The sequence below is a fragment of the Zonotrichia leucophrys genome, chromosome 1A, assembly GCF_028769735.1.
Source record: "Zonotrichia leucophrys gambelii isolate GWCS_2022_RI chromosome 1A, RI_Zleu_2.0, whole genome shotgun sequence".
NCBI lineage: Eukaryota > Metazoa > Chordata > Aves > Passeriformes > Passerellidae > Zonotrichia > Zonotrichia leucophrys.
Window position 1 is genome coordinate 5,955,816 of NC_088170.1, and position 17,641 is coordinate 5,973,456.

Here is a 17,641-nt window from a genome sequence, read left to right on the forward strand (position 1 = left end):
TTATGGAAATTTGTTTTTTTAATGGCAAGATTTAATGGCAATGGTGGCCAGGATTTTCTGAAAAAGATGAATTGGTTTAGAAACCTCCCTTTCTGTTGGTCTACCCACATGATTTGGTTCCAAGTTGTGTTATATTTGTGGGTTCTGATTGCTGAACTAGAACTGCTTATCTTATACCACGTATTGTTGGGAGCTGAAATGAGAATTCCAACAGATTTCACATCAGCCCTTATACAGCTCTTGCTGTTAAACAGACAGCATTTAGATAACTGTCTGGAAATGGAATGTTGTCTTAGTCCCTAAGCCAGCTGGCCATATCAATATGACTGTTAAAATAAAAGCTGTATGAGAGAATTATTTAAAATAACAGTAGATTGTCACTGCCTAAAACAGAGTTCCGTAGGAAAGGAAAGGAGGGCAGTGTTTCAAAGTAGTGTATGGCTTGAAATTAGTCTGGCAGCTGATAGAATGATGGAATTGTTGGCTTAGAAAAATTTGTTTCACCCCAGAATGGGAGCAACTACGCCTACCTGGAGCAGCTGGAGAGCTTGTCTGCCAAGGGCCGGCCCATCCCGGTGCGCCTGGACGCGCTGCCCCAGCTCGAGTCCCAGGTGGCGGCAGCTCGCGCCTGGAGGGAGCGCACGGGAAGGACCTTCCTCAAGAAGAATTCCAGCTACAGCCTGCTACAGGTGAGCAGCACACACTGCCCTGTCTGAAGAAGGGAGTAAGGGAAGGGAAGAACACACTGCTGTGTCAGAAATTGGTCATGATGACCCTCAGGTGTCTGGAGGGAAGAGCTGGTTCAGTTACACTGGATTACAGATCCTTTTCAGAATATAGTTTCAGCTCTTCTAGGGTGAAAAGAATCAAAGAGGCAGTCTGGTTAGTCCTGTTTTATGTATAGACAACCTCATCTCTTACTTGTCAAAGAAGAGGGAAAGTAAAGCTTTTTTTTTTTGTCATTGAAGAAATGTAGGCCTGAAATGGACGCAGACCTATCTCAAATTGTTTAATGTTTTCACTTGCCTCACTGTTCACATGCTAAGAAAATAGATTAGGTATTTTATAAACTGTTTAACTATAAAAACAATTTAGTCAGCTACTGTTTATTTCACTTCAGTGAATGTAGTGACTGTCCTTGTTTTAATAAAAATCAGTCATATGTTTGAAGATCTGTCATATCTACTTGACAGACTTCCCTTTTGAAGGAAAACAATTCCAGTTCAACTGCATTCTCAGAGGCTGTATTTTTATTCTCTTATGTTGTTGTTAATTCTCTGAGGTTTGTCTTCACTTTCAGTGAGCTGTCCAAATCCAGACAGAATCCCCAGTCTCTGACTTTCCCTAGTGCTGTGTGAAGTGCAGTAGTTACATCTTGTGTCTCAAAGGGGATACTGATGTTTAATGTTTTCCAATGGGATTTTCCCTATTGCAACCACATCACACTCATTTTTGTTCACTTTGTGATAGACACATTTTAGATACATCTTTTTCTCTATGTTCTTCTGCTTAACTAGTTATTTAATGTGTTCTGGTTTTGCATTTTCCTAAATGTAGCAATTTGAGCTTTCCTGTATTGAATTTAATTTGCTAGATTTTGTATTTGAGTATGCATTCCAACTAGTCATGATGACTTAAAGCTTTATTCTTGTCCTTAAAATTACTTTTCAGCCTCTCATATCAATATTGAAAGGCTTATAGCGTACTTCTAGGGGTTTTTCAGGCACCAAATTGCTGATGTAAATATGAAATAATTAAGACTTGATACAATAAGGAAACCCTATAAATTTGTGTGGTGCCCCAATGAAGAAAGGAAGGAATGATGAATCTGACTCCATGTTTTCAGAAGGCTAATTTATTATTTTATGATACTATAAAATAGTATTAAAGAATACTATACTAAACTATAATATACTAAAGAAAACAGAAAAGGATACTTAAAGAATGCTCAAAAGATAAAGGAAACTGATGACTCTTTCCAGAGTCCTGACACAGCTTGGCACTGACTGGTCAATGAGTCAAACAATTCCCACCAGAATCCAATAAAACAATCACCCGTGGGTAAACAATCTCCAAACATATTCCACATGTGAGCACAACACAGGAGAAGCAAATGAGATAATATTGTTTTCCTTTTTCTCTGAGGCTTCTCAGCCTCCCAGGAGAAAAATCCTGGGCAAAGGGATTTTTCAGAGAATGTGAATGCCACAGCCCCTGAAGGGAATGTTGAAATATGGATGTCTAACTGCGTGTAGTCTTTTGGTTAGCTATATACATGAAGGTGTAATCTGGTTAAATTCTGTAATTTAATCAGAAAACACGGTGGCTCTCAGTTTGACCTGCCATGTCACTGGTTGCTGATCGCATTCCAGTTCCATAACTATGAGATACTTCTCTCCTTATCTGTTTATTCTCTTTTTCCTATTGGTTGACAGGTATCAAAGGGTTAGATTGCTGAGTAGTTCTTGTTCCCTGATGCCACTGTTGTCCTTTTTTGAGATGTCCCTGATGGATAAGTTTCCTTGGTGCTTCCAGGTTCTGAGCCCACGGACTGATATCGGTGTTTATGGGAGCAGTAAGAACAGGAGGAAGAGGGCAAAGGAGTTGATGGAGAAGGAAAAGGAGAAAGATCTTGACTTGGAATCCCTGAGTGAATTGGAGGATGGGCTGGAGGAGGCCAGGGATGCTGCAGCTGTGGTAAGGAGCAGTGAAAGGTGGTGTCTCCTGCTTGTGTGGGCTTAAGTCATCTCTAGTCTATAGAAATCCATTGATAAATGACTTTCACTGAAAGAGATACCTCATAATCTGGTGTTTGACACAAGAATGTAGTTCAACTTTAATTGCAGTGAAAGTAGGGTTCAGAGTGTAACTGCTGGTACTTAATACCATTGGATGTGTGTAAGACTTAAATGCTCTTGGGTTAGTATCTGTTGCTGCTCATCTAATATTAACATTTATTGAAATAATGTGAAAATAATGAGGGGCAGCTCTGCCTTAACCAGGACCAACACATATTTGGTTAGGTCAGTTTTGTGATCAGCCTGCAAATGCTTGGTCATGGACACTGGGCTGGAGAGAATGTTTTATCTGGTTCCTCTTTTTTGGAGGATACTCATGCTGCTTATCAGAATAATTTGCTGACATCTGGCTGCCCTTTCTCTGGTAACAAAGAAAATATATGCAGGGTCATTAATATGGCTTATACACAGTCCATTTTACTGAAGTATGCTTGGTTATAGTTACCTGAATGGAAACATTAAGGAACTGCAAGTTTCTTCAGGAGATAATGTGGTCACTCAGATGCTTCTGAAACAATGCTCTACTCCATTGTCTCAGTAACAATTCAATGGAGTAGATCCTGATTTCTTCTCTGGAGTCAAAACCTGTGCTTCTGGTGGCCTTAGGACAGATTTAATTCTAAACTTCAGAAACTTTGTAGATAGTGAGAAGGTTATCTAAAGTTTGCATAGCGTCTCTACCAGAAGGACTCTAGGGAGTAATGAGCAACTGAAGAGGAGGTATCTCAGATAAAGTTTGAATTAGATCATGTAGTTCCTAAATTTTGGGCTAGGTTTAGATCTCTTGATCTGAGTTGGCTGTTTTTTTTTTTTCTTGTTAATAAAATTACATCTCTCTTAGCTGTGAAAATCATGACATGTTTTTGTCCTTGCTGGGCAGGTGGCTCTGTTCAAGGAGCGGGAACAGAAGGAAATTGAAGCCATGCACGCTCTCAGGGCAGCCAACTTGGCCAAGATGACCATGGTGGACCGGATCGAGGAAGTGAAGTTCTGTATCTGCCGCAAGACAGCCAGCGGCTTCATGCTGCAGTGCGAGCTGTGCAAGGACTGGTTCCACAGCGGCTGCGTGCCCCTGCCCAAGAGCAGCTCTCAGAAGAAGGGCTCCAGCTGGCAGGCCAAGGAGGTGAAGTTCCTGTGTCCCCTGTGCCAGCGCTCGCGCCGGCCGCGCCTGGAGACCATCCTGTCGCTGCTGGTGTCCCTGCAGAAGCTGCCGGTGCGGCTGCCCGAGGGGGAGGCGCTGCAGTGCCTGACGGAGCGAGCCATGAGCTGGCAGGACCGGGCGCGCCAGGCCCTGGCCACCGACGAGCTCTCCTCTGCTCTGGCCAAGCTCTCCGTGCTCAGCCAGCGCATGGTGGAGCAGGCGGCTCGCGAGAAAACAGAGAAAATCATCAGTGCGGAGCTGCAGAAGGCAGCAGCTAACCCGGACCTGCAGGTAGGCGTGGCAAGGTCTTGCTGCTCCCTCTGTGTCAAAATGCCTTGCTTTTCTTGGAGAAGGGTGGGGGAGAGGGGAGGGCAGTGAAAAGCTGAAGATTACACATGGTGAAACTTCTTCCTTAGTTCATAGCTCTACATGTTTTGGCTGGCTTTCGTTTTGTACATTGCTGCTTCAGGAACAGATCTATTCCTCTATACTCACTGTCAACAGCAACTGCTGAAGTTACTCAGAATTTAATCCTTTCTATACTATTGACTTCTAAGGCTTGGTTTTTATTAGTTTTTTATACATAGATGTGTTCCAGTGTGTTTAAAAAAAGATACAGATCATTATGCATCATATACGTAAGAAACATCAGGTCAGCTGTAACAGCTGAGTACAGGCCTCAAAATGTGTAAAATAGTCACCACCTTGGTGTCCAAATTCCATTTTCCTCATGACAGAATCCAATCTCTCAATATTTGTAACTTCTCATGGATTGCCATTCACAGGCATTTGGTGTCTTGTTAGTAAATTTCAGCAAGGGATGTAGTCAAACACTGATAATTCTGTAGCTGACCTCTGCACCTTGAGAGTGAGGTCAGCTCATGTTGTGGTGAAGAAGCTGTAATTTGTAGCACTGAAGAACAATATCTATATCTTTCCAGTCACTATTATTAAAATACAGGTAATCAGAATCTAACCAAACCTTTTACTTGGATGTTTCCCTATCTTTTTTCACATCTTGCTGTAACTGGTCTCTTTTCTCATGTCCAGGCAGTTATCTTCAGGCCAAAAGAACCACTGTTTTCTTTGTTAATAACTCTTTAGGTTTTACAGATTTTTCCTGGAAATTTTATTGCTTCATTTCCATATTCCATTTTTTTAGGGGCACTTGACAAGTTTCCAGCAGTCAGCCTTTAACAGAGTGATAGGGAGTGTGTCCTCATCCCCACGGCAGACTTTGGATTATGATGATGAAGAGACAGACTCTGATGAAGACATCAGGGAGACATATGGCTATGACATAAAGGTAGGTAATCCAGAGAGGTTTGTTTGCATGGAATAAGTACAGAACACCTGTCTTTTAATCCATTTTTCCAGAATATTTACTGTATTTAAAACTGTCTATGTATGTTCTGCCCTAGTGCCTGTGGCAGAAGAGGAACTTCTTGATTTTTATCTGAATGCCCACATTCTCTCAACTGTTGTCAAGTTATTTAATGTTTTTATGTAAAATTTCCAAAGTCCTTTCCTCCTTTTGAATTTCAAAAGGTGCTTTTAATGCTGAGGAAAAAGATACACTTAAAAAGGGATTTGTAGTTATAACACCCTGGAGGATGAACATTGTCTTTATGCCCCATTCAGAGATACCACCAGTCATAAATATAACTATTTATATGAAGAGCTCTTGGAAAGTTTTTGCAACAGCAGAAAGATTAGCCTTCAAAAACTGCATGCTGTGTCAGAAGTTTCCTGATGCCTGAGCTTTGTTCATGTTTTCATACCTTCCTCTTCATTCAGCCCTTGTATAAAGCAAGTGCATGTGTTCCATTTTGTAGTGTGGAATTTTTTGAGACAAGATGTCTGGATCATGTTGTAAAGTTAATGTCTGGTTTCAGTACAGAAATTGTGACTGCAGTTAAATTTCTGAAGTGTTTTATCTAGAGAACTTGCATGAGAAAAGGCAGTTGTGGAGAAAACAATGTGTTTTCAAGGTATTGAAATGTCCCTTTGAAATATGTAGAGGCAAAGGCAATGCCACAGTTTCTTCTTGAGCAGTGTTTTCTTTTTACTGATTGTGTCATCTCTGCCTCTAAAGATGTTATCTTAAACAGACATGTAAATTCTTCTAAGGCAGATGTTCTGGTTTATAGAGGGACAGCACATTCTCCAGGTATGATGTGCTATAATCTCCTATTTTTTGTGTTTCTCAGCAGCCTGATGCAAATACACAGATTTGTCTTACAGCCCCCTGTGAAATGCCAGCAAGAATACATTGCTGTTGGTGCTACAGCTTTTAATTAATTTAGTTTTATATAGAAAAGTAATTCCCAAAACTGTTCTTTGCATCAGGGTTCTTTATAAGGCATTTTCTGAGGCTGTGATAAAACATGTCAGGAAAGATGGCATGTACTTGCCAGGATCTCAGGGTTTTTCAAGAGCATAGTTTCATTTGTTTAATAATTCTGCTGTCATAATTTAGAAATCTCATACTTAACCCTTTTGATTTGGATGTTCATCATAAAAAATCTGTTTAAGCAAAGCTGATAGAGACCAGAAATGTGTTCTGTTAGGTCCACTAAGATGATTGGAATAGAAGACAAATTTACAGGTAGCTAATCACATTCTTCAGGTATGAACTAGGAGACACAAGATTTTAAAAAACCCAAACCCTGAGTTGCTCAGAATTTAATTATTTCTATACTGTTGACTTTTAAGGGTTGGGGTTTTTTTCAGTTTTTGATACATAGATGTGTTCCAGTGTGTTTAAAAAAATACACAGATCATTATGCATCGTGTATGAGTTTGCTCTTGTTGTGGACCCTGTAGAATTAATCCTGAATTCCTAAGGGTTTATAGACTGTATTTTGAAAGCCACAGTCTCTGGCTTCTCAAATGCACAGTTGTTACAGAAGTAGGTATGAAAATATGATCTGTTTGATTATATTATATATCTCTTAATTAAAACATGGTTCTTGCCAGTAAATCTTAATTAGGAGTGCAGTAGCTTTTATTAAGGTTTGTTCCAAGCAGACACATTCACTGGTCAAATCACCTGTAATTTGTTTTCATTTTTTGCCTTGTATTTTTTCTCATTTCTTTGCACCAGTATTGTCTATGGCCACTAATGATGATTTTTAAAAAAATTTTAAAATTTACATGTTAGCCCTGAACTTCTTTTAATGTAGTTCAAGATATAACTTCTTTACTGTGTAGGGAGAAATACCTTCCTCTTTCTGAGTATATTTATTTTACCTTTTCATCTGAGCAATTGAAATCTGAATTTCCCACTTGTAGTTCTGTACAGAAATCATTAGTTTGTACATCACTTTCTTTTAAACATACAACTGAAGGCCACAGAGAGAGAGATTACCATTCTTTAACTCCTTTGTTATGTCAAAAATTCTTGCCCAATACCTTGAGCTGTTCAGTGTCTTACTCAACACACTGAGATGAGCACTGGTCTTGGAAATATTCATGACAGCCCTCTTCTTTCAGTGTTTGGTCCTAATTTAAACTGATTTAACACTGCCATAAAAGTACTGATCCCAGGACAGCATTTGATTGCCATTATGCTGATATATCTTGCTGTGCTGGAATGCTCTTTTTTCCATACCTACAAAATCTTAAATCATTTTTTTCTGTAGTCACTGTAATTTAGTCAGCATGCTCCCTGCTTTATGCAAGATAAAGTCTTCATGGGCTTGCAGTCAGACTTTTCAAGCAAAATAATAAATTATGTAGGCTCAGAAAAAACCTCTTTTCATCATGTTGACTTCTGAAGACCATATTTAAGGTGCTGAGTGAGGAAACTTGTCAAGTGTTTTTCATGCACTAGCTGTAAATAAACTGACCTATCTCCATAGCTCCTGTATTCATCCACCATGTAAGTAGGGATGTAATTTTTACCTTTGATCTTGGTATCCCTGATGGAGTGCTTCAGAGGAGGGCTTTAGGAGCAGCAGACTGCTCAGTCCAAGTAAAATTGACTTTGAAGTAGGTGTTTTCTGGATTCAGATGTTGCATGTTTTCTGTGTGTCTTTTTCAGGACAATGCCAGTGTGAAATCCTCCAGCAGCTTGGAGCCCAATTTGTTTTGTGATGAGGAAATCCCCATTAAATCAGAGGAGGTGGTGACACACATGTGGACTGCTCCCTCCTTCTGTGCTGAACACGCCTATTCCTCTGCTTCTAAAAGCTGCTCTCAAGGTATTTGCTTTGTATACATTGAGATAAAACTAAGTAGATAACTGGGATGAGTCAGTGAGGAGTGGAACTGCTCTGTTACCCACGCTGCTGTACAGGATATGCTGTCTGGAGAAAGTACAGCAGAGTTACATTGTAGTTAGTTTCCTGGTATTTGATACATAAACCTGTGCCAATGTGTTTTGGTTGCTACTGTTTCCCACCTTAAAATGTTGTAAAAAATACCGAATTTCTTTTGGATTTGATCTGTTCCTTTTATGTGGCTTTGCCTGGGGAGGTTTAAATTGGATATTAGGAAAATTTTTTTCACTGAAAGGGTGGTCAGGCATGGGAACAGGCTGCCTGAGGAAGTGATGGAATCATGTCCCTGCAAGTGTTCAAAAGCCATGTGGGTGTGGTGGCACTTGGGGACATGGTTTGGTGGTGGCTTTGGCACAGACTCAGTAATCCCAGATCTTTTCCAGCCTGAAGGACTCTGTGTCTTGGCTCTGCCTGGCAGGTTCTGGCACTCCAAGGAAGCAGCCCCGCAAGAGCCCGCTGGTACCTCGCAGCCTGGAGCCCCCCGTGCTGGAGCTGTCCCCTGGGGCCAAGGCTCAGCTGGAGGATCTGATGATGGTGGGAGATCTGCTGGAGGTGTCTCTGGATGAAACTCAGCACATCTGGAGGATCTTACAGGCCACTCATCCGCCCTCTGAGGACAGGTTTCTTCATGTCATGGAGGTAGGGAACTCTCTGGTGTGAAACAAAATTCCCACCACATTCTGTTGGTGGATTTATATAAATGTGATCTTGAATAGCTGAGTGCTCAGCTTGTCATGTTTGTATTTCACCTGGGGAGAGTAGTAGATTACAGAAAACAACAGAATACACGATCCAGAAATTCAGTTCTTGATCACTCATGCCATAGCACTGTCCTCCACAGTTAACCATATTTAGAATACTTTTCTCAAGTAGTTCCATATTCAAACTTTATTTTAGAAGAGAACAGGTTAAGGGAGGAAACACTCCTCTTGTTATGCCTGGAAACAGAACTCATCTGCAAACGAGTTACAAGAGACATTTAGGAAGATGAAGTTACACTTACCTTATATAACATACTTATATGATACTGGGGGAAACATGTTTTGATAATACAGACAGTAAGTTTCATATCCTTCCTCAGAATAACATGGACATAGCAATTTTTTATTGATATACTGTGAAGAGGTCCTGATTACTTTGCTCAGCTGCCAGTGGATCAGGCAGGTTCATCTGCGGGTTCTGAGGTCTAGTCAGAATCACTTTGCTATGAAGAGAACCCTCTTTTGAAGCTTCAACTCAAGCTGCTGGGTTGAAGAGCCAGAGTGGAACTGGAACCTCTTTTTCACCATCTTTCAACTGCAGCTAGGGGTCAGTTTGACCATCTGGATTAATGATGGCTTGTTGGGTTACTGAGCTGTACAGGAAGAACATAAGAAGCTGGTTCTGTCTTGGCTTTTTGGTGCTGTACAGCAACACAAGATGGAAGGTTGCATGCTGTGAACAATGAGATGTCTCATTTTCTGCATGCCATCCATGCTCAGTGGGTGAGTTCAAGTATTGCCAGACTGCATCAGTCAGAAGTGTGGAGTACAGAACTGCCCCTGCCTCCCTGTTCTGCTGCTTTACCACCTTTCAGCCCAAGTACTACATAACCTTAATGTTCTTTCAGTGTAATGGTTTGGGCAGGGAGTTGATTGAAAAGCAGTTTTAATGACAACAAATAGTAATTTATAAATAATATGCCAGCCTGTTATATTAGTAGTTAAGCAAAGCTTTTTTCAGGGGAGTGGGGTGAGGAGTGTAGAGTATGTGTGCATTACAACTTTTTCTGGTTAACCTTTATGAATACTTGCTTGACCAGAGCTGCTCATTTTGAATTGAATGTATTCTATGTCTGTTTACATACAAAATAAGTGGACTTCTGTGAAATAATCTGCAGAGGATTTGGTTTTGGGTGGAGTAGCTATATTAAGTAGTGTACAGTAAACAGTCTCTTTACTGGTTTATAGTATGTTCTTAATCTATTAATAATTAAGATTAAAGTATATAGCTGCATTGACTGAAATCCAGTCAGTCCCATTTGTACAAAGGACTACACAAGTGAATCTTTCAGGTATAAATGGGACTTGTCACTGAGAGTGCTACCTGCAGGGACAGAGCTGGCCAGTTTTAAACTCCATTTATGATGTGAATCTGTTATTTAAGAGCTCTTGATGACACCAGGATATTTACAATGTCTGCCGGTTTGGAAGCCATTCAAATAATGGATGTTGCTTTCTCTCCTTGCCTGAGTTGATGATACATTTTAAGAATTCACCAATTACTCTTTCTTAATCTCCAAAACAGCAGTTGCTTTCTCTCGAAAATAATTACAGGCAAGACTGACCTCGGATGAAAAATAAGCATCTCGCAAATGATTAATCTTCTCAACTTCTATTAAAAACAATGTGAGAAGGGAGTTGTAATTATTGCTTATTTTGCCTTCTTACCCTTGCTGATAGTTTGCTTTTTCCACTGGGTATTTTTGGCTGATTATACTTTGACACAGTTGATAACACTTAGGAATTTTTTATAGTATGGTGAAAATGAAGTTAAGTGCTTTTTTTGTGTAGAATTTCTAGCATTATGTTGTTGACTAGTTTTCTTCATGCCATATCAGGATAAAAGTAGAGGTAAGTTTGCAGGAAATTTGTCAAATTTGTCTTTGAGTAATACATATATCTTTTTCTATGAAGGATGACAGCATGGATGAAAAACCACTGAAAATGAGAGGGAGGGACTCTTCTGAGAGGAAGCGGAAACGAAAACTGGAGAGAGCAGAGCAGTTCTTTGGAGATATGAAGCAAAAATCTAAAGAGCTGAAAAAACTGGAAAAACCCAAGAAGAAGAAGCTAAAACTCACTATGGATAAGACCAAGGAGCTGAACAAGCTGGCAAAGAAACTGGCCAAGGAAGAGGAGCGGAAGAAGAAGCGAGAGAAGGCAGTTGTGGCAAAGGTAGAACTGGCCAAGGAGAGCACAGAGAAAAAGAGAGAGAAGAAGGTTCTGGATATTCCTTCCAAGTATGACTGGTCAGGAGCAGAGGAGTCAGATGATGAGAATGCTGTGTGTGCTGCTCAGAACTGCCAAAGGCCCTGCAAGGACAAAGTGAGTTATCCCTTAGTTCTGTCACAGGCAATTGTGTGCTAAGTCAGACCCCCTGTGCCAGGGAATATTTAAGTTGAGCAGTGTGAGAAACCCAAGTGGTGTGGTTAGAAATGAGATGATTGAGTAGTACTTGGTAGGCACAGGGATTTAGCAGATTAAGCTGTAGGACTTCCTTATTCTCTTAGGTACTTCAAAAGAGAGGATGGAAAACTAGAATCTGGGAAAAGGTGCTCTGTTTTGGTTGGGAAGTTTGACTGCTTCAAACTGTGTGTTTTTCTGTTGACTGTGTGGAACATGCACTGGCTGATTCAAAGGATTAATTCTGTGGTTCAGAAAGAAATGTTCCTAGCTTTACTGTGTTCCTGAGCAGGAGTGGGATGTGTGATGTTCCTAAATGAAATAGATTTTCTGTATTTCTTGCATACACTCTGGGAACAGTGATGTTGCAGGCTGAGTGATCTACAAACTTCAGTGGTTCATTTTGCTTGTTGGAGATAAATAATCAATTATTTTAGACTTGATTAGATTATTACAAAACAAACTTGATCTGTCTCTCTTTGTGGTACTGCCTGTCATGACTGTCAGCTTTTAACACAGACTGATGATCAAAAATGTCTTCAAAATGTTTTTTCTGTACTTTTCTACTTTCAGCAGGGGAATGCCATACTTGGCAGATGCAGGAATGTAATGACTGAAGCTGCAGCTGTTGATATCCATTACTAATCACTTTGGAAAATTTGTTCAGGAGTAGTTGGCTACAAACCAAAGTAACATCTGTATGATGATACTGTTTCTCCATTTTAAATAGGTTGCCACTACTGATTTTCTGACACAGCCACTACTGTTTTTCTGATACAGTTTTACATTCCCCTATAAGGGGAAAGCAGAACTACAGCAGTAACAATTTTTATAGCTGTACCAGTGGATGCTATTAAAATGGAGGGATCTGTGTTTCTTACCCTGCAAATTGGAGTTTGTGCCCACTGACTCCAATTAACATGTACTTTTATTCAAAGAATTACAGAATCAAATAATTAATCTTTTTTGCTTCCTACATTCTAACTTATTTTTTGTCTTTTCCAAATTGTTCTACAGCAGATTCAACTCAAAGTTTGTATTGTAGCTTAAAAGTTCTCACACTTAGGACTTACATTTACGAAAGCTGCTGTTTGATAATGCAGTCTAAGAGGGTGTATTTGGAGACTCACCTGTGCTGAAATAACCATCTCTGAGCATTTTAAATGTGTTTTAGCACATCTGAGGAGAGCTGAGTCACCTTCCTCAGGAGTAGTAGAGTGAGGGGGCAAAGTTTGTTGGAAGAGTTAGTTTCCATTAAACTGAACTAGCTTGTTTAAACAAGCTCTGCAGGGGCATTAATTTCTGCCCCAGAGCTTTTATATTCTTGGTGGCTCTGGTGTGTTTAACAGAAGGTATTTGGATAGAAACTGTGTTTGTGTGTCCTTCCTTGTAACAAGCTGCGTGCTGCTCTCTTGCAGGTGGACTGGGTGCAGTGTGACGGGGGCTGTGATGAGTGGTTCCATCAGGTGTGTGTTGGGGTGTCCCCAGAGATGGCTGAGAATGAGGATTACATCTGTATAAACTGTGCAAAGAAGCCCCTGCAGGGGCCCAGCAGCCCTGCCCACGCCTCACCTCCTCCCTTCCTGCTGAGCTACAAACTACCAATGGAAGATCTCAAGGAGACGAGTTAGCAACTGCTCCATGGCCAGAACTTGTTGGAAATGGACCACTGGAACCCTTCAGGAGGAGAGGGGTTTGAGGCTGATGTAGCTCCTGAGCTTCTCTTCAAGGATGTACAGACGTGCAGCAGAGCTGGTCCCTTGGGTGCTGCTGCCTTCCTCCCTGCAGTGCCCTGGCAGGGCACAGAGGCACCCACTGAGCTATGCACACCCTGCCTGAGGAGAGCTCCAGCCAGTGCTTCCTGACCTCAGTGTTTCCATCCTGGAGTGGGGCTGCTGCTCTCAGGACTGAGCAGACTCGAGGCTGTTGGACACTTGAGGGTGTTAGAAGGCCATGTTGGCAGTGGAGCTGGCCTGGAGCTGGTGGGCACAGGCTGGAGCTCTTAACCCACCTGGTTATCCTGAGGAGGTGACTTTGCAAGTTCTCTTTCACCTCTCCATGCCAACCCAGTGTGTAGAGCAATGTCTTGGGAGAATGAAATTGCCTCCAAATCCAGGCAGCTAACACTACACTATAAGGGTGGGAGCAAGTGGATGAATTTCTTTTAATTTCTCTATTGTAGCTAAAGGGCAGAGGAGCTCATAATGGCAAAAATCAGCAAAAGTTCTGTTTACCAAAAAAGAAACCCAACTCTACTCCACTAGGCAAATTGTTTTTCCTCAGTGGGAAACAACTGATCTTCCTGTCCTGAGGAGGGCCAGAAGTCATTGATAATGTCTAGCTAGACCAGAACTTGGGAAGAGCAGAGTGCTTCCCTTTCCACAGGGATGCTCTCTCCTGTTCTAGGCTTTGCTTAGAGTCCTGCACTCCTGCACATTGAAGTTGTGTGGAGCTGGCAAGGAGGTACAGCCCAGCTGTACCAGGGCACAGCTTCTGAGATGTGTACCCAGGGATGGGAAGGAAAGAAGACAGCCCACTTACCTCAGAGGTTACACTGACACGTGCTTCTGTGAAAAGTTTCACTCACAACTTTCCAGTATCACCGGGCTACAGGCATGGCCTCCTGTGATACCAGCAAGCAGTCTGCAGATCCTGTTGACAGTGCAGACCCCTCCCTGCTGCCCTTGCTGGGTGTGTACCAGTGTACAATCAGCAGCAGCTCCTGGTGGAAGTTGCCCCTGGCTCTGCCAGAGGACCAGAGGGCTTGGGGTCATCCTGGGTGACAGTTGTTTTAGTAAATCCATTTTTAAAGAAGGACTTGTTTTTACTTTTTTCTAAATGTCTCAGACTACTGACTTGTTCTATAAATAGATTATTTTTCTTTGATTTTTTTATACTTACCACTGTTAACCAGCAGCACAGACAGAGGTTCACAAAGCAAAAACCTGCCCGTGGGCTTGGGTTTTTTTACTCCATTCCTTCCTTGTAGTACAAGGAATTAGCAGTTACCTTCCCCATTCTAGCTTGACCAGCTGCCTGTGTTTAAATAGGTAAATACATTTCATGTGCTACCTTTGTATTTGGGTTTGTTCCTATTAGTGGGGCATCTGGGCCTTAATGACTCCAGTGGATGCTGGCCTTGTGTATGTGAATGTCTGAAGTCAGCCCTGGGCTGTCTTTGTCCCCCTCTCCACTCGCTCCCTGTTGTTTCCATTCTTCTGCAGTTCTAGGAGTGTTGTAAGTAGTGTCCAGTCTTACTAGGAGCTGGATTGGGATTTAAAGAAATATTGACAAAAACAAAGGTGTGCTGTCTTGACTGTTCTGTGTCCCTTCTCTTGTTCTCTGATGTTTGGAAGTTTATTTATTTGGCAGAATTATCCATCCAAAAAAAAAAACCAACTCAGCTCAGGTAGACAGAACTTTGTTTTCTTCTATGTGTGCCTGCTACCTGGGAAGAGGGAAGTGTGCAAAAGGAAAAGAAATAAGATGGAGCACAGAAGATCCAGAGTCTTGGGAGCTTTGAGTGCAAATTGGACACAGACTTCTAATCCCTGCTCCCCAAAGACTTAATGTGATGTTAAAAGCAAAAGCAAGCTGTGGTTAAGCATGTGGCTGAACGGGCACCCTAGCAAATTTAAGAGTATTATTTGTTTACTTATTTATGAAGGAGTCTATGCTTTAGATAGACATACCCTCTTTTTGCCTCCAATTACTTTATTTTTTTTCTTCTCAATGTACACTTAGTTTTGCTAAACTGATTTAAGCAGTTGTTACTTTTCCTTCAAGCTTTAACTGACGGTACTACATAAATGTTTCCCCATATGGAGTGGATCAACGATCTGTCACAGATGTTTAATCGTTCCAGAAGTAGACTAGTACAAGATTTCTTAAAGAATCCCAGTGTTCTGTATTCTTTCCTGACTCCTAGAATTTGTGACACAGCAGGGGAAATATGGTTAGCATCTCCTGTTAGCCACTGAGCATATCCTGGTATCCATTCCTGCATTCTCTGTTGCAATGAAGTCGTTGTATGTAATTGCCATCAACTGGAAAAGAGATCTTTGAGTAAACCTGCATTGCATGTTCCTGTTTCTCTGTGTAGAAGGTGTGGTGGAGAGTGTTGACAGAAGCACTAGTGACAGCAAGATGGAAGCAAACAGCTCTACAATGCAACTGTGATCGTTCTGCTTGTAACAAGCACAGGAAAGAAAGAGCAAACAACAGAAAGAAATGTGCAAATCATATGCAAAAGTCACGTTTTTAGTAGCTGTTTTTCATGTAGCCACGTGGAGAGCCTCTGTTCCACTGTTGGAAGGAGGTTGCCACACTTTTCTCTGGTCACACATGTCTTGTCTGCTTTTGGATAAGGTGTTCATAAACTGAAGACCATTATTAGCTTTACATCTTATTGTTTTAAGCTTGTTTTTTAAGAGCGTAATTCCTGTCAAAGGATTGCTGATAGTATGAACTTATGAATAAATGTTAACTTTTGGAAAAACCTGTAGTTTAGTGGTTGAAAAACCCAAAGCTACAGCTGTGGTGTTGTCTCCAGATCCTAGGGGTTTGAATTTTTATAAAAGCATATGCAGAGAAGCCAGCCAAAGCCAAGACAAAAATGTTCTTACAGGTCTGCTACAGCTGTGGGAAAACTCTCTCATGCTTTGGGGACAAAATCTCAGTACACAAAAATATTATCTCATGTGTTTAGAAAGGTGCATGTCTTAATGCTGTAGTCTACAAAGGCTGCTTGCCACTGCTGCTGTTATTTCTTTTCATGTGTCTTGACACAAAAGGTCAAAAAAATTACCTGAGCTGTTGTGAAGAGCTGAAAATGGCCAGGGCTTGAGTTTGTAGAGCTTGTACAAACTACGTGTTTTCAGGTTTTTCTTGTGAAAAACAGAGCCTGGAATTTGGCAGCTTTGCTTGCAGAGAGATAAATGTCACTGCTGACCTTCAGCACCATTGCCTTTAGGATTTATGCTTTTGACAGATCTGTAGCTGAATGCTGGTGCAGCCTGGACCATTGGTAACGAAGATTTAACAGTCTTCAGCAACTTAATATTGCTGATATTATAGGAATTACCTGAAGGGATTGGAACACAGTCACACAGCATAAGGAAACAGGCACGTGTCTGTTATATCAGCCACACTGTGAAACTTGCACTGATCTTTTCAGTTTTTAGAATCATGGAGTAATTTAGGTTGGAGGGCACTTCTGGAGGTCATCTGGGTCAACCTCTTGACCAGAGCAGTGGTGACTTTAGAAGTAGGTATAATTTTTCAGGGTTGTGCCCAATAAAATTTTGAGCATTTCCAGGGGTGAGCATTCAACAACTTCTCTGATTTCCCATTTGGTTTTGTAGCATCTTCAGTGCAAAATTCACTTGCTGTAATGTGCCTGTTGCCAGAGTCTGGCTCTGTATTGTCTCTAATCATCCATTAGGTAGTTGGAGACTGCAGCTCCAGCAGCCTTGGTTTCCAAGCTGAACAAATCCAGCTCAGCCTCCCTTGAGCCATGGCATGAGCTGCAGCCTCCTGACACAGTCTTGGTGGTCCTTGTTGCAGGGAGCCCAAAACTGGATGTGTTACTCCAGGTACAGCTTAAAAGTGTTGAATACAGGGGGAAATTATTTTCTTTAACCTGCTGCTCATACTTTGGCTGTGCAGCCTCCTGCAGGGCTGGCCTGTATAGCTGCAAGTACTGCTGACTCCTTTTCATTCTGGCTAATGTTAGGTCAAGATCTTCTCAGATACAGGACTTAAACTTTCCATCAGCACATCACTTCAGCCAGGAAAGATCCAACTGAATGGGAGTTCCCTCCTCCTGTGTTTGGGGCTCTGCTGCTCCAGTCCTCTGCCAGCACAGTCTGATGCCATCTGAGTTGCTCTGTACCACTGAGAGCTTACCACTGTGGGTAAGAACAAACACCTGAGCTACTGCACTTGCAGCTATCTCCAAGTTTTCAAACTGGTGGCTGCTGAAGCCTGAGCATTGAAGTCCACCCCATTTTTTGCTGCCATTGCAGGTTGTCCATCCACTCCCCCAAGTTTGTTTTTGCTGTAAGTCAGGGTGAACACCCACTGCTGTCCCCTTGTCCATAGAGTTCATCAAAGGAGGCAGCCAGGTTGGGCTGGGGTTAGAGTGGTGGCCGTTCCCTTGTCTGAACACCTGGTGGGGAAGTGCAATCACTGCCTGATGCTGAAGGACAGCCCCAGAGGAGTGTGGTGCTGCTGCTCTCACCTGCTGCCAGAGGG

General features: G+C 41.7%; 1 protein-coding gene across 2 annotated transcripts in view; it reads left to right on the forward strand.

Moving 5' to 3' along the window:
• Nucleotides 1-15,913, forward strand: part of KDM5A (lysine demethylase 5A) — a 49,065-nt gene extending 33,152 nt beyond the window's left edge. For both annotated transcript variants that reach the window (XM_064736355.1, XM_064736364.1), the window contains exons 21-28: nt 510-689; nt 2,536-2,697; nt 3,679-4,230; nt 5,102-5,245; nt 7,985-8,144; nt 8,641-8,861; nt 10,898-11,308; nt 12,805-15,913. In XM_064736355.1, the coding sequence (XP_064592425.1) occupies nt 510-689; nt 2,536-2,697; nt 3,679-4,230; nt 5,102-5,245; nt 7,985-8,144; nt 8,641-8,861; nt 10,898-11,308; nt 12,805-13,017 (2,043 nt within the window). In that variant the 3' untranslated portion in view covers nt 13,018-15,913. The remainder of the gene's footprint in view (nt 1-509; nt 690-2,535; nt 2,698-3,678; nt 4,231-5,101; nt 5,246-7,984; nt 8,145-8,640; nt 8,862-10,897; nt 11,309-12,804) is intronic.
• Nucleotides 15,914-17,641: the final 1,728 nt, after the last annotated feature.